The sequence below is a fragment of the Ambystoma mexicanum genome, chromosome 3p (genome assembly GCF_040938575.1).
Source record: "Ambystoma mexicanum isolate Mex_15411 chromosome 3p, UKY_AmexF1_1, whole genome shotgun sequence".
Classification (NCBI taxonomy): Eukaryota; Metazoa; Chordata; class Amphibia; order Caudata; family Ambystomatidae; genus Ambystoma; species Ambystoma mexicanum.
The window spans coordinates 763,296,341-763,323,778 of NC_090925.1; the positions used below are offsets into that span (position 1 = coordinate 763,296,341).

At 43.7% G+C, this 27,438-nt stretch overlaps 1 protein-coding gene across 2 annotated transcripts; it reads left to right on the forward strand.

Moving 5' to 3' along the window:
- The first annotated feature begins 3,780 nt into the window (after nucleotides 1–3,780).
- On the forward strand, nucleotides 3,781–23,134 carry LOC138580828 (ly6/PLAUR domain-containing protein 2-like). Of its 2 annotated transcripts, XM_069651692.1 has the most exons (5): nucleotides 3,781–3,864; nucleotides 4,419–4,575; nucleotides 18,976–19,042; nucleotides 19,357–19,461; nucleotides 21,794–23,134. In XM_069651692.1, the coding sequence occupies exons 2-5, from the start codon at nucleotides 4,564–4,566 to the stop codon at nucleotides 21,952–21,954; spliced, it is 345 nt and encodes a 114-aa protein (XP_069507793.1). In that variant the 5' UTR covers nucleotides 3,781–3,864; nucleotides 4,419–4,563; the 3' UTR covers nucleotides 21,955–23,134. The 2 variants fall into 2 exon arrangements, with proteins under 2 accessions (XP_069507793.1, XP_069507794.1); XM_069651693.1 differs by lacking the exons at nucleotides 3,781–3,864; nucleotides 4,419–4,575 and adding an exon at nucleotides 12,343–12,466.
- Nucleotides 23,135–27,438: the final 4,304 nt, after the last annotated feature.

Sequence of the window (27,438 nt, forward strand, 5' to 3'; positions counted from 1 at the left end):
TCAGCTGACCTCGAGCCTAAAGGGACCCCACACCATGCCATGCCAATTTTGTCAAGGCAGCCCCTTAGCTCGCAGGTAGACAGAACCCTCAGAGAGAATATGATGAAAACAGCTAGCATGTCGACCCAGCATTTGCACAATCTCCCTGACAAATTGAATAGGCCCTTAGCATTCCAGTCAATATTCTTGCACAGTTCCTAAATTGACCTCAAAGCAGTATGAACCAAGAAAAGCACTTTGAAATAAGTTCTTTCATTGGCTGAGATCTGTGAAGAGCTGTCATTGTGTTACCAGGGAACTTGTTGTTGATTGTGTCAGGATCTCCAAAATGGAGAAGGAAGTTCCTGATTCTATTAAGATCAGGTTCCGAAATACTAGAGTGATTAAGGACATACTGAGTACCAACGGGTCATGCAGTACCACGGCAAATAGTGTAATCGAACTGAGCCCTTATTCCTGCGGAACAACGTCACAGGGGTCTGTACTGCCAGGAGGGAATGTTGTTCCTGTAGGGGAAAGGTTGCAGGGCCTTTCCTTGTTTATGGGTATTAATGGCTGCTAACATTTCACCCAGACTGAGAAGCTACTGTCCTCTTAAAAGAGAATTCTGGATCCCAGGGCCATAGTGCACTGGGTTATCTATTTTGCTATTTATTGTAATGGAACACCTGACAAGGAATAGATCCTGTCATGTCTGAGTCACAGCGGGGAGGTTGTACCAAATCAGGCTAATACAAGTTGGAGGCCTGACTATTACCGGTGACCGTGACTGGCAGCAAGCTTTTACTAAAGGGCTGCGCTGGAGTCACCCCCAGAGGGTTTTCATAGAACAAGCATACAGCTCTACCAAGAAATTGTTCAGGCTCGTGAGCATTTGGATTTGGTTCCATGGTGGATCATCTACCTCCCGGATTCCGAAGTGAGAGTATGATTCCCACTCCATAGTGTTTTGAAGTGGACTGTAGCCAGGGATCCGCTTCCGTCCTGAAGAAGGTTGGAGTGAAGCAAGGGGCCCAGTAGGGAGGGCCACTGTTTTCCAATTGAAACATGTGTCGACAACACCTGTTGCTGAACAAGACACACCAATATAAACATGGGGTGTTAATACATTGTTTTGAAATAATGTATTTGAAGGTTGTGCATGACACATGACCGATAAATGATTTGTATAGTTAAGGAATATTATGAATGTGTGAGAAAGAGTGGGCATGATTAAGGAGAGTGATTGTTCGAAAAGTGAATATTAATCATCATATGATTGTTTTTAAAAAATTATTTTTTTATTGTTAAAACCACGAAATATATATATATTGCATGAGATTAAAGATATATTATTAGAAAATTGGATTTAAATATACTTTTCTGGCATCCTCTAGCTCTTGGTCCATTTTTTGTGTTTATATATAGCTGGACAAATATACACACACACATCCAATTTTTGCATAGAAGATTTTTGCATCCAAACATAGACTACGATCTTGCCCCAGACAAAAGTGGGATCCAAGCTAAATTTGGTAGACGTGGGTTCAACGGTGTGGATTTGTATAGCCAGACAAACATACACACATACATACATTCAGATTTATATAGAGAGATAAAATGATACAGTCACACCCTAAACATAAGGACTAACCTCATACCAGTGTGTTGCCTAAGAAAGGGCGTTTGATGCTTTGATCATGAGAAGGAGGCATGGTTAGTGTAGCCAGAGGGAGCTCGGCATAGTTGGGGAAGGATTCCGCCATCTTGCTTTTTCTCTGCTTCTCGCCTTCCTTCCTGTCTCCTACACTTCCTTAAGCACAAATCACTTTGGGTATGATGCATTCAGGAGAAGACCACTTGTCCTTGTGATTGGAACTCTTAAGGCAGGCTTGCTTTCCTCCAAACCGTATGGCATTATCCCTTTAAAAGAGTACGTCTCTCACACCTTCTTTGACTCACTATTGTGCCATCCAGTACTTAAGGAAGAATACATTCGGGCCTCTTTTGGGAAGAGCTGATCTGTCCAAAGCCCTCAACCACTAAGCTGACAAAGGAGTGGTCCAAGGCAGATGAAGACTCTTTTCCCTCACCAACACTTTAAGACATGAGGGTATATTTAATGACCTCATGGTGCAATCCCTCTGTAGGATATTATCCTTACAAATACACAAATGCTTTACGGTCAAGTCATTTCAGTAAAACCAAGGTCACAACGTTTTCCTAGTAAATAATACACCTATGTGATGAAATTTCAACACAATTAGCAGCAATCTTGCTATAATTAGCAGCAAAATATAGCTTCTATTATTCAATGCCAACTACAATTCCATACATTGTAATTCTTCCCCCAAAAGCGATCATCAGCTCTTCACCCAGGTACATTCTTTAAAGTGCTGGTGCTTTCAAGTGCAAATCTTAAACTACAAATAGCTCTTCACTCTTACATAAATACATTTTTAATTCCACTGCATACCCCCAACATGTTTCATTCCTCTAAACCATAAACATATTGCTAGGAATTTCTTCAGGAATAAGCTGATTCCCACTTGTATTGGAAGCAAACTGTATATTACGGCTGGAGGCTGCACACTGTTACAGCTGTACTCTGCTGCTTTTCCCCATGGATATGCTCCTTATGCAGAACACTGGGCACTTTTGGCAACAATTCTTCTCCTGAAACGACATTTATATACATTTAAATTCTCATATTTTGATTTGTTAATAAACAAAAAGGACTATTATTCCCCATAATTTTGCATGCAAAGGACCTCTGATTAAAAAGTGTTACTATCCCATTTCTGTCTCAAATTCTCTCTTGTTGCTACTGTGTAATCTCCTACTTTTTTTGATAACCCTGCTATGTTCGGTAACCTACATCATGCAGAACACCAATGCAATATATTTTACACGATGTTCAACATACTATACACATTTTTTGATCATATTGCTCAACAGTCTTAAATTCACTAAGCTGTATAATGTGCACTGTACTGCCCCGCCCTATTCACATCCTGTCTAACCTACATATTTCTTGCCAGCAGTTGCACCAGTGTCTTCCTTGCTCGAATTTATCACTGTTAAAACCACTGGGTCAGTTATATTTTGCCGATTCCGACATATAACCTCTCACACTAGTAAGTGCTAAGTCAATGTTCCTACACCACAGGATTTACCTCATGCGATAAATATATCTGCCTCTTTGTATGGTTCGTAAACAATGACCTAGTTCTTCATCTCTTTAAGCTGTACCGTCTTCCTGGTTATAAAATGCAGACCTGTCGCAACAGTAATCTGTGAAAACATGGGCCCACTGTTACTTCCTTCTAAAGTGCAGATGTGCTCACAGTGGTTTCGAAACCATCTGTTGGGTTACATCCTAGTAACCCCATTTACCTAGTTCAGTTATGTCTACCGAGTGACTTCCCATTCCTTTCTTGTATCCCCTGGGTTATATATTCCCCTGGGCTATATATTCCAATTGCCTTTGTCCACTTCTTCCTCCATATTTGATATCTACATCACCACAGGCACCAGGGAAATTGGAAGAAGGGATTTACTGAGCTACATGGACATCGTAAGACGTAACAATATTTCCCATTGTCCCATTGTTAAATTCACTACATTCTTGTTTGTCTATGCGTGGCTGCTTATTTGCCGACATGCTACTGCGGCATCTCGTCTTCCTCTCTGTGTTTAAATTCACAGACGGCTTTGCTAAACAGTCCCTTTTCTATGTCGCTTCAGTTCCCGCACATCTCTTACTGGTATTCCACTTTCTGTACGTACAAGCACCATCTTGGATTCTCTATGTCTTGCCATTTGCACATACACGTATCGTCCTTCTTCTTTGTTAATTGTGTCGATTGCATCTAAACCTATATTGTGAGTAGTTTGACAAAGCTGCTATTGTCCGCTCTCTCATCACATTGATATGGAGAGGCGTTCGATTTCCGATGGTAAACGATCATCGTTAATTCACTAGTCTTTATTCCATAATTACGTTCCCAATGATTTTTTTTTTTTTTAGCTTGAACCTGATTAGTTTGTCAATCCCCTGCTTAGTTCTAATGCTATCCAATGCTGGCACTCAAACCAGCACACATTGCCCATGTGGTATAACGTCCAAGTTTATATAGTAATCAGGTGCACTCTTATCTATTAATTTTTAAGCCACTCTGTTTGTTCATTGAGACCTTTGTCAACGCTTTGTGTCAGAAAAATGATTTCTTGTTCCTTCAACAGTAGTCTTCTCTTATCCCAATTCATATCATTTCCTGTCCTCAATTGGTATAACACTGTCCACTTTGAGTCTCCCACTGTGTGTATATATTCAATCCAGTGGGCAACAAAGGTGCATTCTATACTCTCTTTCTAATACAGCTCTTGTGTTCTGTCACCCTTGTTCTTATCTTTCTCTCTGTTTTGCCTATGTACAGTTTTACAAGGACACCGGATTCCATACAGTACCATCTTGGAACTGCAATTTGTAAAGCTGTTCTGCCTCCAAAGGTTCTTTAATGCGATGTCTACTACAGAACTTCAGAAAGTCTGTGGGCAGCAAGTGCACACCCCATAGGGTGAATGTCCTTTCAGGTGAGTCAAACCCCATGTTTCTGTTATCTTTTTTTGTTTCTTATTTCTACGGCTGATGTCATTCTGTGTTAACTGATCTTTGAGCATCTTACTCCTCTTGAAGGCTACTATTGGGCTGTCGATTGGGCACTTCCCCCTTTCCCAAATCTTCCAATTTTTGCTCACAATGTTCTTGATTTGATTGGACAAGTTACTGTAGGTGTTCACAAAAACCAATTTGTCTTCCTCATTTTTCTTTGCTCGTGTTATATTGTATTCTAACAGTGCTTGTTGTTGTTTGCCTTCTTCATTGCCTTGGCTGTCAGCACACTTGAATAGCCTCTCGCAAATAGCTTTAGTCTTAGGTCTATGGCTTCCCTTTTGTAATCCTGCTGCCATGCGCTGTTCCTTTTCAGTCTAAGGAACTGCCGCGAAGGCAAATTATCTCTTACATATCCTTACATGGCGAGGGTGAAAACTTGTTTAGTGCAACAATGCATTGTGGTCCATAGGCTTATGAAATGGTTTGACAAAAAGCACTGTTTCTCTTCATTACTTTGAATTGTGATGTCTAAAAGGTTCAGGGTGTTTTGATTCATCACCGATGTGAATCTCAAGGATCTATCCTGTACGTTAATCCACTCACAAAATTCTTTGGCTTTGACTTCACTTCCCTTCCATATCACTAGGATGTCATCTATATAACAGCGCCATATCTGCACCTTGGAGAGCACAGTATTTACTTTTAAACAATTATCAACGTGGCAGCAGCAGAAAACGTATGAGGGTAGAGGACACATGTCAGCTCAGGTGACATTATATTAAGCCCTGTGCTGAAGCCAAAGACTTAACTGCCGGGTTCTGCTTTTAGATGGCTCGCACCTCCCGATGCGTAGCATCTCTTTGCGAAACTAATATCCTCTGAATTAGGTTGTGAGATGCATCTAATGGGTCAAAGAGAAGCATTATATCTGTCCAGCCTTTTGGCCTCAGAGGAAAGGCGCGCTGACTGCCCGATGGTTTAATGGACCGAGTCACAACCAGCTTCAAAAACTGTCACCCAACCTCCACCCCCAAAATAAAATGTTTAAGGCTGGCTTTGCCACCACTTCAGGTGGGGTAGAAGGGATAGAGCCGCGCCATGCGAGAGGTAGTCAGATTTGCTCCACAAACCCCACAATTGTCATCATTCTTAAATAGGAAATATAGTTTGAAAATTGTATCATAAAAGGCACTTTATGACGACCAATTTGTTTACTTGTTCTTGGCTTTACAGCCTCCCCTCATACCAAAAACACCTCTGAAGGCTTCAATCACACTCGCCTTGCTTAATCTGATCGGGACGAGTATTTAGACCCCACCGAATGGAAAGTTTGATAGCAACCACCACAGTTCACAAAAAAAGAAGCATCAGCGACCTCACCTCCCAAACCTCAAAGGCTCCTCGACCCTCTTAGATAAAGGAGCTCCCACTACCCCCAGGGCTTCTACCCCAAATGTCTACGATCCTGCCTGCAGGAGCCATGCCTCAAAATGCCAGAAGGTCCTATTCCAAATGTCATTCAAAAGCTTAATGATTCGCTCTTCTTTCAAACCCCTCGGCCCTAGAACAATTTCATTGGGGCTCAGTGGGGCTTGCATTTCCAACACTCCCTTCCTCTCCACCATGCAAATACTCCCAACATTTGCACTGGCATGGATTTTCATGCCAGTGCAAATGTTGTGGATCACTATAGGGGCTACCAACTGTTAGGCAGAATCATATGCAGTACCCTTTGGGAACACTACACACTATTAAGACTACAAGTGTAAGTACAATTTCACCTTTGGTACAAGCCTGTACTATACAGTAATGTGGTAGCGGTGGCTGAGCAGCCAGACTTATCTGAAGAGTAAAGTGAGCAGTAGAACAGGTTACACAAAGGACCAGCAAATACAGTGATTCAAACAAACACATAACTCAAGGTTTCTTGGTAAATTAATATACATTTATTTACACAGTCGTTTGAAAAACATTCCACTATTAAGAGCAGCTCAATATCACAATCTAATATACTACAATACACAACCAATCAGTTTCTGAACAAGTTCAGCTCCCCTGAAATGGGAACAAAATGGCCCTTCAGTTACTTTAAAAAAGGGAAAAAGACAAGGTTATAAGAATCAACAGCACAAATACTTTCATAGGCAGGGCAAAGGGTTTCAGTTCACAACCAGCAATTTAATTCAATAGGCCTGGGCCAAAATCAATGGTTCAGAGTCCTGTATAGGAAAGCACAGTTCTGGTATTAAATGGTTAAGTCTTTGGCACGAATCTTAGAAGAATTTGGTCAGAAGAAAAGGTAGATGTTGGTTTAGGGAAGGACAAGCTTTCGAAGTCAGGAAAGTTTCACAAACTTTCACAGTGGACGAACAGAGTTCTGCACCACACTTGCACAGTACCTTGTAAGTGAAGAAAAGCTGTAGCTGAGGCAGTTGTTCCTGGCAGTTCCTGCAGATCTCGCTGTTCCTGAGCTTCAGTCGCAGGGACAAGAAGGAGGACGCCGGGAGGTTCCTGCATTGCCCAGGGAAGAGGCCACAAGCTTGGCAAAATGTCGGTTTAAGGTGTGAGCGCCTTAATGTCCACGAGCTGGCGTCCTTCCCCCTGACTATCCGGTTTTCAACAGCACTCTGAAGAAAATTTGACCAGGTTGGGGATGGTGTCCAGGTGGCTTACGAGTTGGTTGTTCCCACCAAACTCAAGGGAAGAAGTTAACCTTGAAGGGCTTCTCTGTCGATGGAGTTTCAGGCAATTCAGACCTGCAGAAGGGCTTCACCGGTGGACTGGGAGTTGCAGCAGTCGTCTTCCTTCAGCTCGTCTTTGGTTCTTTCTTTTCAGTGGTCGACTCTGTTTCCAAGTCCCAGAGACATGCTTTTAAACATTTTTCCCCCATTCATTCCAGCCTGGCTGGCACTCACGCAGCAGGAAGGCTGTCCTTGACGGACAGCCAGCCAGCCAATCACGCCAGAGTGCATTCAGGTCTCCTAGGAGACTAAGCACAGGGAGTTTCTGGCACCTCCTCACATCCTGTCCACCCCAGACACTCAGGCACCAGAGGAGGGCTTCAGCAATGAAGCCCTCCAAAGGCCAACGAACAAAGGGACCAAACCTGGTTTGGTGCGCAGAGACAAACACAAGAAGGACCTTTCCAAAAAGAAATGGTGAAAAAAGTTGTCCGGAGTCTGTTTTTACAGATAGGTCTGGGGCGCCATATTAGAAAACATGGCTGACCCGATCTTTAGCTACCGGTGTGCACGGTCGGGAAAAATCATGGTAGTTTGTTTAAAAACACTGCCATCAGCCATTTCAAGTGGGAAAGGGTAGCATTTGACTGTTACGTGAGTGTTTAGACTGAGGGGATGCTAGGCAACCCCTCCAGCACTCTATAGGAAGATAGTGTGTGCTGGGTCTGTAAATTTAAAAGGACTAGTAAAGTCATTTTAACTTTACATGCTCTGGGAGACAGTAGTCAGTCCCAGAGAAGGTGTTTAAACCTTGGGGAGTCTGAAAGACACCCCTGTGCCACTGCACTGAGGATTCTGTGTGACACACAGAAAAAGGCGATGCCTATGGAGTTGTTTTAAAACTCCATATCCAAAGTACACAAAAGTAAAACACATTGAAAATGAAATGTTCAAAGTCCCAAAATATAGCAAAAGAGCTGGAGGGCTCTAAGGTAGAGGGAATTTAGCAGTTGGGTGAGAATTCTCCCTAACACCAGCTCTATGCACCAGCAATAAGCAGACGGACCACATAGGGATCCATTCTAAATGCTACCTGCCATGCGCACTGCAAATTGCAAAAGTGCTGGGTAAAAGGCAGTGTACATCCTCGTATGCTGCTTTTGCCGTGCATTCTGCCTTGTAAATAACCGAAATTAGGCTGCAGTAACTGTCTACACGCAACGGGTGTCCGCCACCGAATTACGCAGAGGTGCAAAATGAGCTCCATAGAGGTTAAGAGGCAGCACAACAACGATCAATACTGCTGGGAAGACCCTTTCTGCTTTTGGCAGTGTTCCTAAAGAACGGAAGCAGGCAGCACTAGCATGTATTTCTACACATGTGCTTGGCAATAGATTACAATGAGGTGTCATATGGTCCAAAGTCTGAGCTTTTAGTATCCGTGAGCGTAGGCATGACGAATTCTACATCTTACATATTGCTGGACCTGACTGTCATCTCTCCATACCGTCTGTTTTTTCAGGGACACCAGCTTGCCACACTGTCTTTTGCTAGTTGTATTACCCTATTTGCCTCTGGGTTTTTGGATAAAAATTGCTGTTAGTCAATCGCGGGTCTTGTATGTTGTGGGTCATGTACAGGGCAGTTGTTTCTGACAAGCAGCTGAAAACTGTGAGCTCTCAGGCCGTGATGTGAGGGTTAGAGAAGTCTCTTGTATAGTTGTACAATTTTGAGCTTGTAATAATTGTGTTACATTTTATTTCTTTTTGTATATCAAGTTGCAAACAAAATATGAGTGCTGATGATCTCTGTAAGAGTGAAGCTCATGTAGGCTCGATGCTTGTAGTTTGGATTGTGGATAATACAATGAATACATTATCTGAAAGAATAATACTACCACTTGACTGTTCCTATGGGACACAGTATGAATATGTATCAACAAACTCATCAGAGAACACCTTGACATGGTTCTTAATGGCTTTATATCAAATGGGATGCCTTTTAAGTGCCAGGTTCTGTCGTCTCTCTTGGTAAGAGATTCTCATACTTCCCCAGTGTGAGGGGTCAGACATGGAAGACGGACACATAGGTGGAGTTTTCTCACAAGTCGCCATTTTATTAAATTATAAAAGGGGTGACAAACGCCTATCTTTCCCTGCCCTACAAAGGAGTTTCCTACCTATCAAACTGAGGCTAAAGGAAAATGACCTAATGTCCTAAAGTATCTGTCCCTCACACAGGAAGTATATGGTGGCTTCAACTTTGCATAATAACATATAAAGTCAAACATAAACAAAACAGGATTCCTTGTAGGATTCCCTTCCCCTGGATCAATGCAGGATGTTTCAAAGCCAACGTTCCATTGCAGGAAAGTTCTTTTCACTAGCCACGTTCCACTCAAGTAGAATACACAGTTCTTTTCATCCAGTATGTCCTTCACTTGGCAAAGTGACTATCTCAGTTTCAAAAAGGTGTCTCACTCCCAAAACAATTGTTAAGGTTTTCACAACCTTCTGCTTGACCAACAAGTTTTCACAACCTTCTGCTTATCAAACCAAAAAGACTTTCTCTTCATATATCAAGTTGAAAAGTCAATGTAAAGAGTTATTTTTCACAAAAGACCAATCACTTTCTATCACATTGCATTTCTTCTTCATTAGCAACACCTTCATAAGGATGGTTGATTCAGAAAGTTATACTTTAGTCACGTTGATTATATAACAGTTCATCAAAACTTCTCCTTCATAAGCAACATAGTAGTTCAGGATGGTTATACAACAGTTCCTCAAAAGTCAGTAATGGAATTGCCACTTCTTTTCAACCACAACTTTCACAACATTCTACCGCAGTACTTAAAATCATCTTCTTGCTAGTCCACTCCCCTCCCGGGTCTAACCAATAATTGTCCCTTTCTTGGTGTACTCACCAGCCAGGATAAGACTCCTACTACTACAACGTGTACTCTGTGGTGAGGCTTGTTCCAAACTTTCCACAATTCATTTCTCAATGCGGAAAGTTGAACCAACAATGGGTTCTTGGGTATGTTTTTTGACTTGCAACACAATTCTACAAGTTCATTTACAAACATGCTGTACAAAGGGGCAATGATTCTCACATTGATATGTTTGCCATAGGCAATACAGGTGAAACTTCTCTCCCCCTTGATTCTTTCTACAAGGAAGGATTGTCTCCTGCCTTCTCTGATTTCTTTCTACACAACCTATTAGGCTATTGGCAATGTAGCTTACGACTTTCCTCTACAGGGTCTCTGGGACAGCTGCATTTAAATTGCCTCAATGTCACGCTCAGCTTTCTTTGGCTTTGGCAATGCTGGTTATACTGTCCCTTTGTTGGTTATCCCCCTTTTGGAAGATTGTATTCACTTTGTTTAGTTGTTGCCCCCTTTTGGCTTTGGCAATGTGGGTTACAATATTCTCAGGTTGGACATCTCCCATGTTGAAGGCTGCACTCACTTTGCTTTAGTTTAAAGGTTTGGCATTCAAAAGGTGCACTTCTGCACAGCTGTCTATTTCTGAGCGCCCCAGGGTCAACTATATTAGGTCAACTCAGTGTTGTGTCTTGGCATCTCCTTCCGACTGGCTGCTTCTGCTTCTTCAAACGTCGGGGCTTCTCCAACATTTGACAGCTCCGGTCAGCCTTCTTCTGCTCATGCTATCTTTCACTGGAGCACCCACTGCTCCAAACGTGCTCCACCGAAAACCTCACACCAGAGCGAGATGCAGGACACAGAGAGCTTCTCTCTCCTTTGGGACAGCTGGCCTCATTAACGCTTCCCGTTGTGCATCCTCAGCATCTGACTGGACCTCTGCCACGTTCTGTGCACATCGTCTCACTACTGGCAATGCAGCGGTGCCGACCTCTGCTTCCTCCTGCTCCTTCTCCTTCTTTTTGGCCCACAACTGAAGGGCCTTTAATGTTTAAAGGTCCCGCTCAGATGTGGGTCAATGTAATCACTAGACCGCTCATTAGAGTTTTGCAACTCTGGCTCCCACTTCCTTGTGTTAGTACTAAGAGCATTAAGAGCATTATGGGACTTGGAGTCCATAATGTTCTTAGTTATTCTAAAATCAAAATCCTCAATTTTACAGGAAGCCATCAGGACTGAAGGATAATTAGGGACATTATTCAGAAGGTACTTCCATTTCTCCTGACCCGAGTTACCTCCCATGTGATCCTCCCACATAATACCACCCACATGGTCAGGATCAGGTAGCGGCTGCCTTTCCTTGGTCACATGGGAGGGGGTCCAGGTCAGGGTTTCTGGGATGGTTACTTCTAATTCATCACACACAGTCACCACTATAGTGGTCTAACTGCACCAGTAGCATGTTATGCCTCCATCAGAGGTTACCAGATCGTGGGCAGTGAGGATAGAAAAGGGCATTAGATGAGTGGAAGGGCAGAGGGGGAGAAGGGTTAATCACACAGGAAAGGTTTGTACTGGTAAGGAAGGCAGTGGAGGGTCTGGATGTTGCTGGTGATCGTGTTCATGCCTGTAGAGTCAGTGTGCAATGACCCAAGCACAGCACTGATCACAAAAGGATCATTGCATAACGCTCGTGTGAGCAGTTATCACAGTGGCCATTTTCAAATTATTGAATTCTGAGAGTTCTAATCTTGAGCCAAATTGTATAATAGCTGCGATAACAACTGGTAAGAAGGAAGATCTCGGGTAGGCATATGGCGACCCTAGGATGTATGACCATGTAGTCTCCCTACTGCACAAGCCAAATCCACAATCTCAGTCACATGGCATCACACAACTGTAGACCGGGCCTTCCAATTGTTGTTGCTACCGTCTCAATTTCGAGGCACTTGGGGTGTCGGCACTCTTGAGGTGCAGGCTGCAGGTGTTCTTTGGCAATCCATCAAAACAGTTCCCTCTTGTGCAAGTCTGGCAAGCTCACCAAAGGGCGACATCCTGTGGCAGAGCACACCGCGTGTCTGCCTCGGGGTGATGGAGCATGTGAGACACCCAGGTTTGTTTAAGCAAGTAAAATATTTATTCCATGAGATGTTAGCAAGCATGTGTGAGTCAGGGGATGAAACTCTGCGTTCAAGATCCGGGTTCTACTGAATAAAAGCCGGTCTCTTCGTCCACCCCATCAGCGATCTCAAGGGAGCATCCCAGACACAGACTCGCACCCCAGAGGAGCACGGGCAAAAGGTGAGGCGCACACTTATTCTCCTTCGACATAATCATGCTCCGTTTTCTTTCTTCAGCTTTCGTTTCCTTCCCTCTCTTTTTAGTGGAATAATTCAGATGTCTCCTTTATCACGGCCTCTCTGCTGGTGCTTCACAGACCGGATTAGTAGCAAGGCTCCCTGCTTGCTTTGTGATTCTTCAGGTGTTCACATAGCAATACATGTGGAATTAATTCGGATATAAATGGGAAAACGGGTCTCCCTGATTGGATACCCATTCTGTCAGTCATGCTTCTTTGCAGGGTGTCCCTGATTGGATCCCCATTCTGGATCCCCATTCTGTCAGTCATACTTCTTTGCAGGGTGTCCCTGATTGGATCCCCATTCTGGATCCCCATTCTGTCAGTCATACTTCTTTGCGGGGTCTCCCTGATTGGATCCCCATTCTCTCAGTCATGCTTCTTTGCAAGGTCTCCCTGATTGGATCCCCATTCTGTCAGTCATCCTTTTTTGCAGGGTCTCCCTGATTGGATCCCCATTCTGTCAGTCATGCTTCTTTGCAGACTGGCAGCATAAGGGGTGTAAAAAGCCACGGTGCTTCGCACTGCAATCTGTTTAAACAGCTGTGGAGATGAAGCCCAGGTCAGCAGCAGTCACAGCAGCAGCCTTTTATAAGATAAGCATAGAACTGGAGTTGATGTCCAATAACCCATCTCCACTGTTTACTGTATGTCTGGGTGATGGCCTTAATGCATTTCTTTATTTGGATACTTGTGGAAAAAAACTAGTTGCAACTAGCTTAAACAAAATGGCAATAAGCACAGATACACACACTGCCTTCAAAATATAGAAAAAAACAGAAGGAAATACCCCAAAAATGTATAAATATTTTATTGTGTTATGTTCACTAAACCTTTTCACACACACAGAATTACTTTACAATAAAAAGATCATAATTAACAAAATTTGAAAGGGAAATTACAATTATATTGCTTATCCATAGTGCAATTCTTTCTCAAAACAGGCCATGCATAATCCTATAACATTCTAATGCAGTTATCAATGCCATCTGTCTCCCCTCCGATAGTTCACTCCAAACGTAGCCAGAGTTTTGAAAGTACGAGTCATGCACACAACTTTTTAAAACCTAATTTCTTAACAGTCTCGTTGAATCGCATCTGCTTGATAAGTGTTTACGTGTCTCTAATTCAGCTGCGATTTGGCAAAGAAAGCACATTCTATTGCTTTAATCCAGACCTCTGTAGCGACCTTTGCTTTCGAAAGTTCCCAATAAATTAAATGAAATCCTGTATAAATATGGCAATAGTTCTTATCAGGGAACTTGCAGAGGTATTTTAGCAAGATGTAATAAGGGGCAACATTTTAGCGTATTACAAAAATTGAGTGTAGCTTGAAAGTTGGGTTTGTTGATTGCACCCACTTATGTGGCAGCATTTCTTTTACCTTCTGAGGATTGTCAATTAGAAATTGATGTCTCGAGTCAATTTCTACTAAGATCCCATCACAGTCTGCAATAAAATTCGTTACGGTCTTAGATTGACTACTTAACATAGCCAAATTTACATCGATGTATACCGAGTTCTTCGGAGGCTCTAAGATTTTTAGAAATAATTTTAATTTATTTCAACAAATAATCGACCTTCAGTGGGGAATACCAAATTCGTGCTGTGTCGGCACTATAGGTATAGATTTAGGAAGTCTGAAAATTCTTATCCACAAGTAGCCCTGCAAAGTGTTTAGTTCCTCCCATTTTAACAGTGTTGATACTTTTAAGCCGTAAGTTATGGTTGGTAATACTTTGCCCTTATAGAAGTTAATAAGGGGAACAAATAAGTATCTACAATATTTGGCTTTTATCTTTGTAATTTGGACATACAGCAGAGCTAACTTTGATTTTAGTATAATTTGGATGTCTGCAGGTCTGGGGCGTATCATGAATAGGATATCCCAATCATAGTGGGATAGTATATTTAATGGTGTCTTGGCAACAGCCCACCTGAATTTAGATTTGTTTCCTATTACTCTTTGTGATTAGAATCACTGATTTGGTCAACTTAATTTTTAAATTGTTGGTTTGCAATAAACTGATTTAAACCTAAAGAGAGTGTTGCAGACCAATTTGAGTAGCATCAAAGATGACAATTTCATTGACAAACAAGACTGACAAAATGTGTAACTGGCCACAATTAGGTGATTAAGAGTGGCAATTAGTTAACTCTTCATGGACATCAGCCACATACAGGTTATTCCATAAATCCTGCAGCCTTAAGTATAAACAGGGAACATATGTGTCACGTAGTCATTTGTCATCCCTCCAACTTGGGTAATTCCCTATATATGTGCAATGATGGGATTGACCTTCCTTATTATGCTGGGCAATCCCTGCAAAATGCAGAACGTGGTGTGAAAGGGCACTCTGGGTTGATCAACAGTGGTGTTGAGGCACAAGACGTTTTGACAATGTCAACAGACCTGTATAAAAAGTTTGGGAAGGAACCGTGAAAGTCACTATGGTCCAAATGTGGCCCAGAAGGACGGAGCCTATTCACAGTAATTTTGGTTTATGGTCTTTGCGGGATCAACATCATTGAGCCAGACTTCTAGGAGCTTACTGTGGGGCTCGTTCAGTGTCAGGTTGGCGATTTGGTCGACTGGGCACAACACGTTTCCGGTCCAAGCATCAATGATACATGGCATGAAGCTGCTTGTGGCCGGCAGGCGATGTGCGGGCCAGTGTAGCTCACAAATGATTCAGTGCAAGAATCAAGGCCCAGAACTGTTGCTTGACTGCTGGCAAGCCCACTGTCTTCAGTCGCAAGATGAGTCGTTTCATCTGAACTTCCAAACCAGGGAGGCTTGAAGAGGGGCTTTAAGGGGTTTAGTCACATCCAGGGACAGGGTTCAGGGTACTAGTGCATCAGTTACAGTAGGCTTTGTCCACACAGCAGTTTTCCCATGAATGTTCCTTGGGGGTAGTTAGGGAGTAGAACTTGCATCTGCCTTCGATGACATCTTCGATGACATCAGTTGTAGTCTCTAAGGGCGCTTTGAAACACAATCTACTTGGTGTATGAGCGCCTTACAAATGCACAATAAATAAATAAATAAACAAAGGAAGAGGAGTTTGGAATAAGCTGTAATCCCAAAAGAGGTCCAATGAAATCTTCTTCCTGTGATAACCCAAAGATAAATTAAAGAAAGAGGGGGCGCCTCTTGCTTATAAAGGCACAATGTCACAGGGGATTGGTCCAAATCAAGCCTCATTTAAGGGGTCCAATCCAGGCTAATGTAACAATTGCCCTTTGCCTTCTGGCATCACACCCACTGTGCCTTGTCTGCAGGAAATGGGTAGTGGGGAGTGCATGAAGTGCTAGAGAGTCCTTAAGGCCAGCACCCTGGTGTGAGCGTGGCGTTGTTATGTCAGTAATACCTTTGACGCACCAGGTACCCGGAAACCTCCTCTTGTGGCAGATTCCTGTGTGCTGAAGGAAGGTGTTTCCCTTCCTGCATGGGGATCAAATATGCAGCAACCTGACCATTGTTCCGCATAGTAGCTGAGGAGATACTCAGATTAGACCACAATATAAATCAGTCTTGCCACCGCTGGGCCCTGCTCACAGAGCTGACGCCACAATTATATCAAATTGCTGTGGCTATATAATTGTGTTCTCTTAGTAGTCAGCATGCCAAAACCAGACATGGCTTATATTTAAAGATCTTCGTGCCATCAAACTGACTAAGGCATGCAATTATCAAGTTTGGAAACGGAGGTGCTTATGAGTAAAACGCCACCTTCACCTGCAGAAATGTTGTGTTCCAGCAGCAGTCAGCAAAGTGCATGCAGCGTTTGAACCTGCCATGTGCCATGGCAGGGCTGCTCCTGAGGGTGTCAGAAAACTGCATTAGCCAAGGCACATTTTGCACTATAATTTTGGCATGAAGCCTGTATGAAAGGGGGTCTAATTAGCAACAGAATTAATCATATCATTTTATTTATTAGAAATCAAAAAGGCTTCGGTTATACCACCAGATGGCAATTCTCCCACAATGCACCCTTCTGCTATTCTCTGAATCCGGCACTGTGGATGAGAGAGAAGCGTGTGGAATTCTTCTGGCAGTGCTATACCTGGGGGGTGTGGGGAGGCGGGCGGGGTGGGTGTGTGTGTGTGTGTGTGTGTGTTCCATGTATGTCCTGTGGCCGCACAGCTGAACCAATTATCTGTGCAGTGATCGAAGTGTACAAAAAGAAGTAGTGGAGCTATGTTCCCTCCTGGCCTTCACTGCTCCCCACAAACCAACATCGCCACGCCCCCTCCCATGCACAATACAAACCCCAAAACACATGTGCCTGCCATTTAAGAGAATGTCCAGTGCAGTGCACCGAAGTGCAAGTTTCAACTTCCTCCCACACTTTTATTTTAAAATGAAACCATTCCGGAACGGTTTCTTTGTAAAATAAAATTATAGGAACTGTAAAATTCAATTAAAAGAAGTAGAGGAGCACCGCTTCTGACCGCTCCCGCCCACTTCGACCACTGGATCTGTGTGATGGAAGCATGCTAGGAGTGCCCTGCTGCATCTGTCATGTGCATGAAGGAAACATGCACCCCTGCATGCCTCTCCTTCATTTCAGTGCTGCACATGCTGTGATTTCCGCATGTGAGTGAAGCTCAGACTAATAACAACCTTGTCTCTGTTTTTTGTTTGTTCAGGTGCTTGAACTGCAGCTGTCCATGCATGAGTGAGGGTGTGGGGGTCATGCATGATGGCCTGGCCATTGTTACTACACCAGCCTGGTGTGGTTATGGTTTTACATCCTGCCTGATATGCTATTTGTTTTTCGTTTTTCGTTTTGGGAGGATAGCTCAGGGGCAAGTGCGCTCTCCTTAGAAACAAGACAATGCGGAGCATCACAGATTCGATCCCCGGGTCCACGTTTAGAAACCTCTGGGTATTAAGCGCATTATAAATAACCAATTATCCTACTTGATGTGATTGTATCATAATCCTGCCTGGTGTGGCTACTGTGTCTAATTCCATCTCGTGTAGTTATCCTGACAGGGAGGGAGATTATGTGTAAACAATAGCGATTTCTTTCTGCTGTTTTACAAAAGAAGACAGGGAGGGAGATTATGTGTAAACAATAGCGATTTCTTTCTGCTGTTTTACAAAAGAAGGTTTAAACCCTCAGGGGGAAGTGGAGGCCAGATGCATGGCGCATGGGAGACACAGGGCCTGGGTAGCCCTCTGTGGCATTCAGGTGGTACACAGAGGCAGTGTACTGCGGGTCCCCAGTACTGAAAGGGGATCATACTGAGGTTTGCCATCACGAGCCATCTGAAACTGCTGCCAGAAAAGGCCTGTGCTAAGAGCAGGTGGAACCAATTATGTGGGCAGCAAAAGCTGTTTTGTCACATTAGAAGAATGCATAGAAATAGTCTTCTTTAAATGTTCATTAAACTTTGTGGACTTGAAAAGAGAAGCAATGTGTTGAAGGGATAGTGGGCTCAGGTGAGCGTGAACTTTCCCCAGCTCAGAATTCTGAAAGCCCTCAGTCGCCAGGTCTCCTTAGGCCAACATTTGCCTTGTGTTTGCTTGTTTGTCAGCTCAGATGTTTCCCCAGCTCATAGTTCTGAAGGCCCTCAGTCGCCAGGTCTCCTTAGCCCGACATGTGCCTTGTGTTTGCTTGTTTGTCAGCTCAGATGTTTCCCCAGCGCAGAATTCTAAAAGCCCTCAGTTGCCAGGTCTCCTTAGCCCGACATTTGCCTTGTGTTTGCTTGTTTGTCAGCTCAGATGTTTCCCCAGCTCAGAATTCTGAAAGCCCTCAGTTGCCAGGTCTCCTTAGCCCGACATTTGCCTTGTGTTTGCTTGTTTGTCAGCTCAGATGTTTCCCCAGCTCAGAATTCTGAAAGCCCTCAGTGGCCAGGTCTCCTTAGCACGACATTTGCCTTGTGTTTGCTTGTTTGTCAGAGCAGATGGAGCCCTCCTGTTGTTAACTCTTCTTATACTTTAAATTGAGATGTTTGTAAGACCTCCTGGAACCTGGAGGAGGAATAGGGAAAGGATGCCCCTCCTCTGAACCAATGCTGTCCTTGATGTGCATTTGGCATATGTGGATGTTTTAATTAAATTATTCACTTTAATGTATTATAAACATTGTGTAACTCTTTCTCCCATGTTCTGGTGTACATCATTTTAATTCCAGTCTTATACCAAACATGCATAGTTATGGCACTCTCACTCCGGGTGTGGTGCTTGGTGCATCCTTCCTGAACACCCCTGCACCTGTCCTTGGTATGTTCCCATATCCTTGAACAGCTGATAACCTCCTTTCCCAGAAGGCTGCTTTTAGGCCAGATGGGACCAGTTCTCTATTCCATCCCCTCTCAACGAGTGTCATTTCTCTCTTCTGTGGTCGCTCATTGACTCTCCATGCTCTTTCACCTGCCTTTCTGAAACTCTTGATTGGTCTTCCATTGCCCGCTTATTAACCCTCTGTGTCTTCCTCAGAATCGGACTCCAGACTTCACAATGCAGCTCACAACTGTCCTCGTCCTGCTGGCCTCAATCTATTGCGGTGAGATACTGAACACAAAGCCCCAATTGAATGCATGCAGCCGTACAACCCAGGCAATGTAAACCCTACCAAACAAAGTGGAGTATAACTCCCAGTAGGAAACCCTTGGACAAAGGGTTGGTGCAGTGGGAACGGGCAATCGGTCACTCCCCGGGATTGTTCCCTCTGATGGGTGGTAGATGGGTGAGCGAGATGATCGCCTCACAGGCAGGATCATTCCGTTACCTCTGTCTCTGGGGTTTAACACATTGTGGTCAGGGCCGCTTCTCTCTCCTCCTGTCTCACACTTTTCTCTTCTAATTTCTGAAATGCAGCCTCCGCTATCAAATGCTACAAGGGCAATGATCTCGATGTGAAGCCGGTTGAGTGTGACAGCACATACAAGGACACATGTGCAACAACCACCTATTCAACGATTGGTATGTATAAATGTATATAACTGCCATAATGATGTCCCAAAGTATGTTCTGTATCATCTGTATATGTTTAAAGCATGTCATCGACTACAGGGTTCTGTGAATCAAAAGGGAGGGTCGGGACCTCTTGCAGGCCCATAGCAAACTTATTTATTTATTGTGCATTTGTAAGGCGCTTACACAGCAAGTGAATTGTGTTTCAATGCGCCCCAAGATGGCCTGAGATGGACTGATGGCATAATACCCCTACTATAGGTCCAGGGTGTGCGGAGACCCCTTTAGAAAGGAAGGTGGCAGTGTCCACCTGAGAGCTCTAGAAGCTGGCTGGGGTATCTCAATCCAGCTAGGCCGTTTGAAATGAGGGGAGTTATTCAAGAGAGGGCATAGGGTGTGCGAGCGGAGTAGCAGGACGCAGATTTCAGTCAGGGCCTCCCAGACAGATCCTGGGTGCTCATTGCAAGGGACCGTGCACTACCATTCGCAGGGTGCGCCCAAAGAATTGAGAACCCTCAGTCCCCTCTGTGTAGGTACTTTATTATTTATTTCCATTTGTATAGCACACACAAGCCCTCAGGCATCAGGGAGCTAGGGTGAACCGGTTACATGAGGCCCTTAGGCACAATAGACAGTATACATAGTTACAGTGTTACAGTCCTAGAGGTACAGAGGGGGCCACACAGAACTGTAAGGTACTGATATATACACAGCCAATGTTAAGGTGTGAGGATATTCAGGGGCGGAGGCAAAGTTCCACAGCAGTGGTAAGATACAGGGATATGGGCATGTACAGAGTAAGGTAGCGATGTCGTACAGTCCATGAATATGCAGCGGCCGAGGCAAAGTACATCCAAGGGAAGTGGTTGCCTCAGAGATTTAGGGGGGCTGTGGTATAAAGTATAGAATAACGATTATCAGAGCAGAATTATCCTTTGGAGATATGAACAGAGCAAGGCTAAGGATATGACATTCTGGGGGACCCCTGTAATGACCCATCACCTTCCCAAATTTGCTGAAAGTCTTGTCAGGTGATCCATGGGAACAGACACTTCCAACCTAAAACACACGATGAATTCAAACGTAGGCGGACAGATTTGTAGGACAGGCTAAAATGTAAATTGAGGCCAATCTCAGCTCAAATGCAGAAAATATACACAAAATATTGTTCTTTTTCTATATTACCCCTATTAAACTCTATAAAGCTAAGTGCATTGCGACATTGACGTATGGGTTTCAGGTCATCAAAACATCCATCCTGTATCCCAATCACTTTAATTCGTATTGGATTGGGTGTACAATCTCTTAACTTTAGTACCATGTTTGATCAACTCAAGTTACTAAGTAAAATACTGGATCCTCGTAGAAAAACCCTTTTTGAAGATTTGCAAGCAGTCTATTTGGCAGGGACATCAATACAGCTTGGGAAAATGAAAAATGAGTGTCTGACTTCCTTGGATGAATTCAATTCTAAGACTGAGGGACCGCTATCTAATCCCAACAGGGTACAACTAATAATGACACTTTGGGATTGGACAAACCAGCATGACGCCCTTAGGAAATATAAGATATACAATCATCACAAACATGCCATAAGGGAAACTAACACACTTCCACTCTGTCTAGTTACATTGCCAATGACAAGGTAACAAACGCTATTCCTGCGATTTTCTTTTAATGACTTGTGCACACTTCACGTCATGGGCTCGGCATGGCCTCCCACGTACTGACAGATAATGTTGTCTTCATACATCTATTGCCAAAGTTAAAAATTAGAAGCACCTTTTGTTGGAATGCGAGGCTACTTATTTGGTTAGATGCCGATGGCTGGAAGGATTTGCCTTTGATTTTTGTCCATACAATGATTACATCTTTTGGGGACGTCGGTTTGGCTGGAATCTAGACGTCGCGTGTTTTAGCTCTCGTGCGAATAATAAAATGCATATGTGCTATGTTGGGTGAAGACTTTTATTATGTATAATTATTTGTGTTATCAATTGTACTTTTATCTATGAATAACTACTATATTATATTAGGACATTTTTGTAAGAAATGTTTTAAGGTTTTTTGGCCAACGAAATCACAATGAATAAATTAAAATAAAAGACAATCGTTTCGGGCATATGTGCAGTAGTAGTGTGGTCATAACAGCTGTAGGGGAGTTTTGGGGGTCAATGTGATCGGGGTTCGCAGATGCTGAGAATTCTGGGCAACGTCTGCTAGACCAGGGGAGAGCCAGCTGGTTGTCTAGGCCACAACTGAAGATGTTTGATAAAGTGAACAAACCCAACCCATGAGAAGAACTAAACCCCCCCTTTCTCTCCATCTCTCACATGCACAGACTCTGTCACCCGAGGATGTGCCTCGCACGAAGAGTGTAAGAAGTGGCAAGACGATGCCATTAAGGAAAAGTATCCATATGTGGTTGAATGCTGCAACACTGACCTCTGCAACAAAAAGGGTGACGCCTCAAGCTATGGAGGCAGTGCAGGCACACACTGAAATGCACTGCGTCATCAGACCGAGCCACACTGAGAAGAAAAACCTGGATTCCGCGATCCCTTCAGAGCACCAGCATCATCCGCTACACCCCCTCGGATAAAAGATGTACACATATCCTATTCTGCATCACACAGCCCCCAAGTCAAAAACCATACTGTCATCAGTATTTCCCCCCATCAACCCAAAATACATTGAATTAAAAGTGGATTTGGGAGATAATCCATTTGGTCATCTTCAAAACGTCAACGGCTAGACCAATAACCTTCCCATATGGGGATATCAACCACATATTGCCCTTCTTATCAGTCTCATTGTACTGCCATGATATCACTTCCTCCCACTTAAGGTGCTGCAAAATGGCTTCCCGTACTGATTTATTTAGAGGCAGCCATTTTGTGGAAACCCCTTTACAGGCCATGCAGGCTCCATAAAATGGTTGTCAGTACTGGGGTATCAGTACGGGTCGGGTGTGGTAGCCCTCTCTGGAGTGAAATGACATAATGAGACGTCATCTTTGCTGCAGTGATATCATTTCCCCATGTAAATGGGAACAAGCGAGTTGCTGGCACACCCCACCTGGTTGGTATGTCAATCTTAAAAGTAAAAATGTGAGCAATTCTGATACATCCCATTTGAAACTTTAATAATAATATCAAACTCGAACATGTAAATAAAATCTTATAAGGATAACATCTGGAAAATACTACTGTCAGCATCAGATCTTTCTGTTGCAGCAAAACCACATTTTGCGAGGAAAAAGAGCCAGTGGGCCAGATGTATCATGCATTTTTCAAAGGGATTTTTCCCATTGAAAAACGCTTCTGTAAATGATGAGGCTCCCTGGGTCCTGCTGTAACCTATTTTAGGCACTTGCTCCAAACAGCAGTAAACCAACTAAACAAACTGTTTGTTATGTTATTCAATTTGATATTGATAGTTCACAATATTTTCATGACAACGTTTGATTTTCCTTTTTGACTCCATGGTCTTAAATGATTCCCTTAATCTTTCCAATGTGCCTTTGAGACATTCCAACCCCCCTCTCTCCTCCTTCCGCCATTATGTGTCTGGAGTTCTGAACGAAGAAACATGCGTGGATAATGGAGTTTTTCTCGCTTGTGCGTTGTGCCGGCTGTATAAAGAAACATGAAGTTCACTATTAAAGCATATGGGAAAAAGATGCGCTTCTTTTGTTTGAATGGTTCCGATATTTTATTGGGGAAGGGTGTACATCAGGCCCCACGTTCCTTAGTTAAAGAATATTGGGAGATTGAGTGAATCCGTGTGTCTGTCAGTCAGCCAATCAGTGAGAGGCTTTTACAGTAAACACTTTCCTGAATATATTAGCCGTGAAGGTAAAAGTCACAGACGTGTGGCTGGTTTGGCAGAAGATACAACGCTTTCAAACAGAGGAAACCCTCCGTGTGTAGACACCGGCTCGCTCTGCTGGCGCTGGTGGGTACAGCCTATACCATATAGTGACGGTGCAACGTCCATGCCGTGGTGAGCTACCAAGGCTGCCTCTCCCGAACAGGTGACAAAGCACAGAGTGTTGAGGCCCCGGCTTTGACCCCCCATGCAGTGGCGTTTCCAGCCTTATACCGTTTATAGACAGATTGTAAACAGGCATCCACTTTGTTCACCACCAACCTGTGTTTGAAGGTGCCAGGGACGCATAGAAATAGCTTTACTGCACCATGCCAACGCTCACACCCTGTGTCTTATGAAGAGCACTGAGGCAGCTGCGCGTCATGGCTTTAGCAGCGCGGGCAAACCATAAATGCAAAACAACACATTTTGATTACATGCTGACACCTTGAAAGTATAACCAAAAGCTCTGATATGTTAAAGTTTTGAATTATTCATCACCACTGGCATTTCTCTAGACAATCTTCCACAGCATTGTTTTTTACCCCCTCAGCACCATTACAGAAGGTGACCAGCCCTATGCAAATCAGCCTTGCTACTGCCACCAATGGGAGCAGCCCTGTCAGACCGGCTGTGGTGTCGCCAGTGTTTATGTGTTCCGAGGACGAGTCCTCTGTTTGTTACCATTAACCAGTGGGCTGTGACCTACGTGTAGGAAGGGGCGGGGCTACCGCCAGAAAGGCAGTTCAAGGCTGACAGCCATGAAGTAGAGAAGTGTTGCATCCCAGCCCCTGTGTCGGTGTATCCTTGTATGAATGAGGGTGGCTGACTAGCAGCGTGAGGAGGTCCTTTTGCGGGATACTACATTGGCGACCGTATCGTCCACCGTGCCCGCTTTTCTCTACTGCATGTAGACATACCCTCGTGCACTTGTTGAGATAAACTATAACCAAAACGTGATGCCTGGAAGTGCCTTGGAGACCTGCACTTATTATAATAGCATTCCCGAAGGTGCCACGGGTGTCCTTATTGGCTGGAGCGCAAGCAGAAGAACACAATATTCCAGAAACGATCGGCCTAGGTATTAACAAGGGTAATACGGCCAACGGATGGACCGTTATCGTAAGCGGTACGCACGAGGATCTGGAGAGTCCACTCCGTGTCCGCAGTCATTTAAATGTTGCTTTAAAAGTTGGCCAATCCTGCCACCTAGTGGAAATCTGTGGATGAACATGTTTGAAGTATTTTAAATGTAAAATGTCATTGGCAGACAGGGTGGGCAAGAAAGCCCAGCAAGGTAAACTCGCAATATCTGTGTTCTCTTTGCACGGCAGTTTTTTTTTTCTTCATGCAAATAGTTTTGGCAGTCCACCCCGGCAGAATGGAGTTGGAGGAATCATGGGTGCTCTGACTAAAAAAAAAGCCAGAGCACCTTGCTATTCCTCATTTAGCCATCTAGGCCCCATCAATGCGACAGCAGCAGGAGCAACATCTTCCATTGTGGAGGCCCCAAGGCACATAACGTGCACACCTTAGGGCCATCCCAGGCTCAGCAGCAGTCAGGAATCTCTGACACACCAGACGTTTTGGACTATCACTCCCATGATCCCTCATCTTAGACTATGCAGGCTAGAGCTGATGGTAGTTGTAGTCAAAAACATCGGGAGGGCCACATGTTGCCAAGCCCTGAACTGCAACATGCCTTTCATGCCCAGGTACATGCAGTGGATAAGGCTGCCGCGACATCAGCAAACTGCCCCCATTTGCAGTGCAAAACCTTTCACTGGACCTAGGAACTTAACAGAGGCAGGGAAGAATTGCCAAATAAAACGACCACAAACATAAGCAACTACAGAATGTGCCACTCCTGTCTCAAAGAAAGTGTCTGTTATGGTTGCACACAAACAGACCTCTGAAAATTGGGATTTCAGTTACAAGGTAAAACAATTACTGGCTTGACCCTCACAAAAGAGAGCATAGCTAGGTAGCTCAAATCATACCCCCACCATGCTATGAATATAATGCCTCAAAACAGTACCCTATAAAACACGTTGTTCCCTGCCAGGTATCCTCCCCTCCCCGGACTCTCACACAAAAAGGCAGATGCCCAACATGCAAATTGGGATAGATATAGTATAGTGAGATCAAATATTTTGCCAAGGATGACAACATTAAACTATGAGGTGAAGCTGTGATTTGAGCCCAGTCTGCACATTAGACACTTGATCATATATCTTCTCATCTCTAGCTGACAAATATGTCACTGGTGCCCAGTAGTTATCGGTATTGCATAAAGAAAAGGAAATGCCTGGACAACCGCCCTCGGTCCTTCACTTCCCACTCTATCCTTAAGCTTGCCCTCTACAGTCCAGGATTGGTGCTCGCGGATGTAGTCAGAATTAGTGGGTGGCATCACTTTGAGGCCTCTGTCCTTTGCCCCAGAATCTCAGCCTATTTGAGTCTTGGGCAGCCAAAGGCTAGAATGTTGTCAAGGCGAGGAGGCAGCTTTTGGTATCAGGGGGGGCAGGTGGTTGCTGCGGGGGCAACGTCATCCTAACTGATTCAATCTTAGTGGAAGCTGGTGAATAATTCCAGTGGATGGGCATTACCATCTCCCTCAAATTAGCCTGTGCAATCTAGCATAGCAATAGGTCAGAATAGTAGGTTTTACTGCACATTTTATTGTAACCTATGAAGGAAATGACATACAAATTACAATTACAACTCTTTGAGTAGCATATACAAAAATCGAACAGGTCACTAACACTACATGCTAGCATTTTATAACATTTGCATGATACCTCAAACCAAAATACAATATATGCCACCATTGCCACTGTTAATCTCTTCATGAAGCCTTGCCCACAATAATACATGCCAGCATTGGCACTATACATTACTGATGATGTTGCTCACATGATGATTGCTGGCATGTTGCCACTGTAGCTATTGTTCATCATGATGACGCGCCCCTCCCCTGAAAAACATACTTATGCAGGTTTGTCATGGGAGTGCATGCGCATATGACGTGAGCTAGAGCATATGAAGCAATTCCTGGAAAATGCCCAATTTGAATAAGTATTTGGGGCAATGTGGTTCAAATTGAGCTGTTCGAGGCATTTGATGCATGCACATAGGCAAGTGAGGTGAGATCCTGGGCCTATGAACATGTTACTGAAATACTGATGGGTGTACATGGGTAAGAGTGAAATCGGGCATTTGAAGCTGTACCAGCTTTAGGATAGGTGTTCACAGGCAGGTGAGGCTGACCCTGAGTGTAGGAGGTTATCCCAGGAATATATGTATTGGGGCAAATCAAGATTTGCTTGACACTGAGGTGACAAAGGAAATACAAAGAGGTGATGGGTGGTGCAGAAGGCATGCGGCCAAGCAGTTCGGACTGGATTGCCCCTTTTGGGGTGGGACCAAGCCTGATTTGCATATGGTCTTTCCCATTTGTAAATGCTTGACAGGTGTAGAACGATGGTCTGCAGGGTTGCCCACAGCAATGTCAGAGGTTAAGATTAATTCTAAACCTTCCAGCCATCACCCCTTCTGTTTTGCTTACAATGGTGGCTAACAGCTATCCTTTTGCAACGTCTAAATGAGAGGATGTAATAAATTACCAGCTGATATTTGAGGAAAGCATGCATTTTTTTTCTGAAAAAAAATCTAGTATTTGGAGACAAATAAAGTGTATTTTCAGAAATGGCAAGACGATGTTTGGAAACAAAATTAATTTGCAAAAAATAAAATAAAATACTTCTATTTTGGGACACAACATATGATTTCTGAATACAAGAGGGATTTGTTTACAAACTAGGAAAATCTAGTATCTGTGGATACAAATTGTGTTTCCTGAAAATACCCAGCTTATATTATGAGACCAAAACGAGTTGTATTACAATATGGTTCAAGCTTATGTGTGAGTGCTAACTTATGCCAATTTGGCGATACCTGTTACCGATGGTCTGGCAGTTATAACTTAGTACTGGAAGGAATATTCTCAGTCCACAGTCCATTTTTTTGTTTATTGTTTAAAGCACAGAGCTAGCGCGAAAGCAGCAGAACGCTGTGTAGAATGTGGGTAGCCAGCATTTGGGGTGGCATCATTTA

Bases quoted from the DNA above. Each gene is read 5' to 3' on its own strand.
- LOC138580828 (XM_069651692.1), top strand. The intron at 19,043-19,356 runs GTGAGATACTGA...TCTGAAATGCAG, and splicing joins GCTGGCCTCAATCTATTGCG to CCTCCGCTATCAAATGCTAC. The intron at 19,462-21,793 runs GTATGTATAAAT...TCACATGCACAG, and splicing joins AACCACCTATTCAACGATTG to ACTCTGTCACCCGAGGATGT.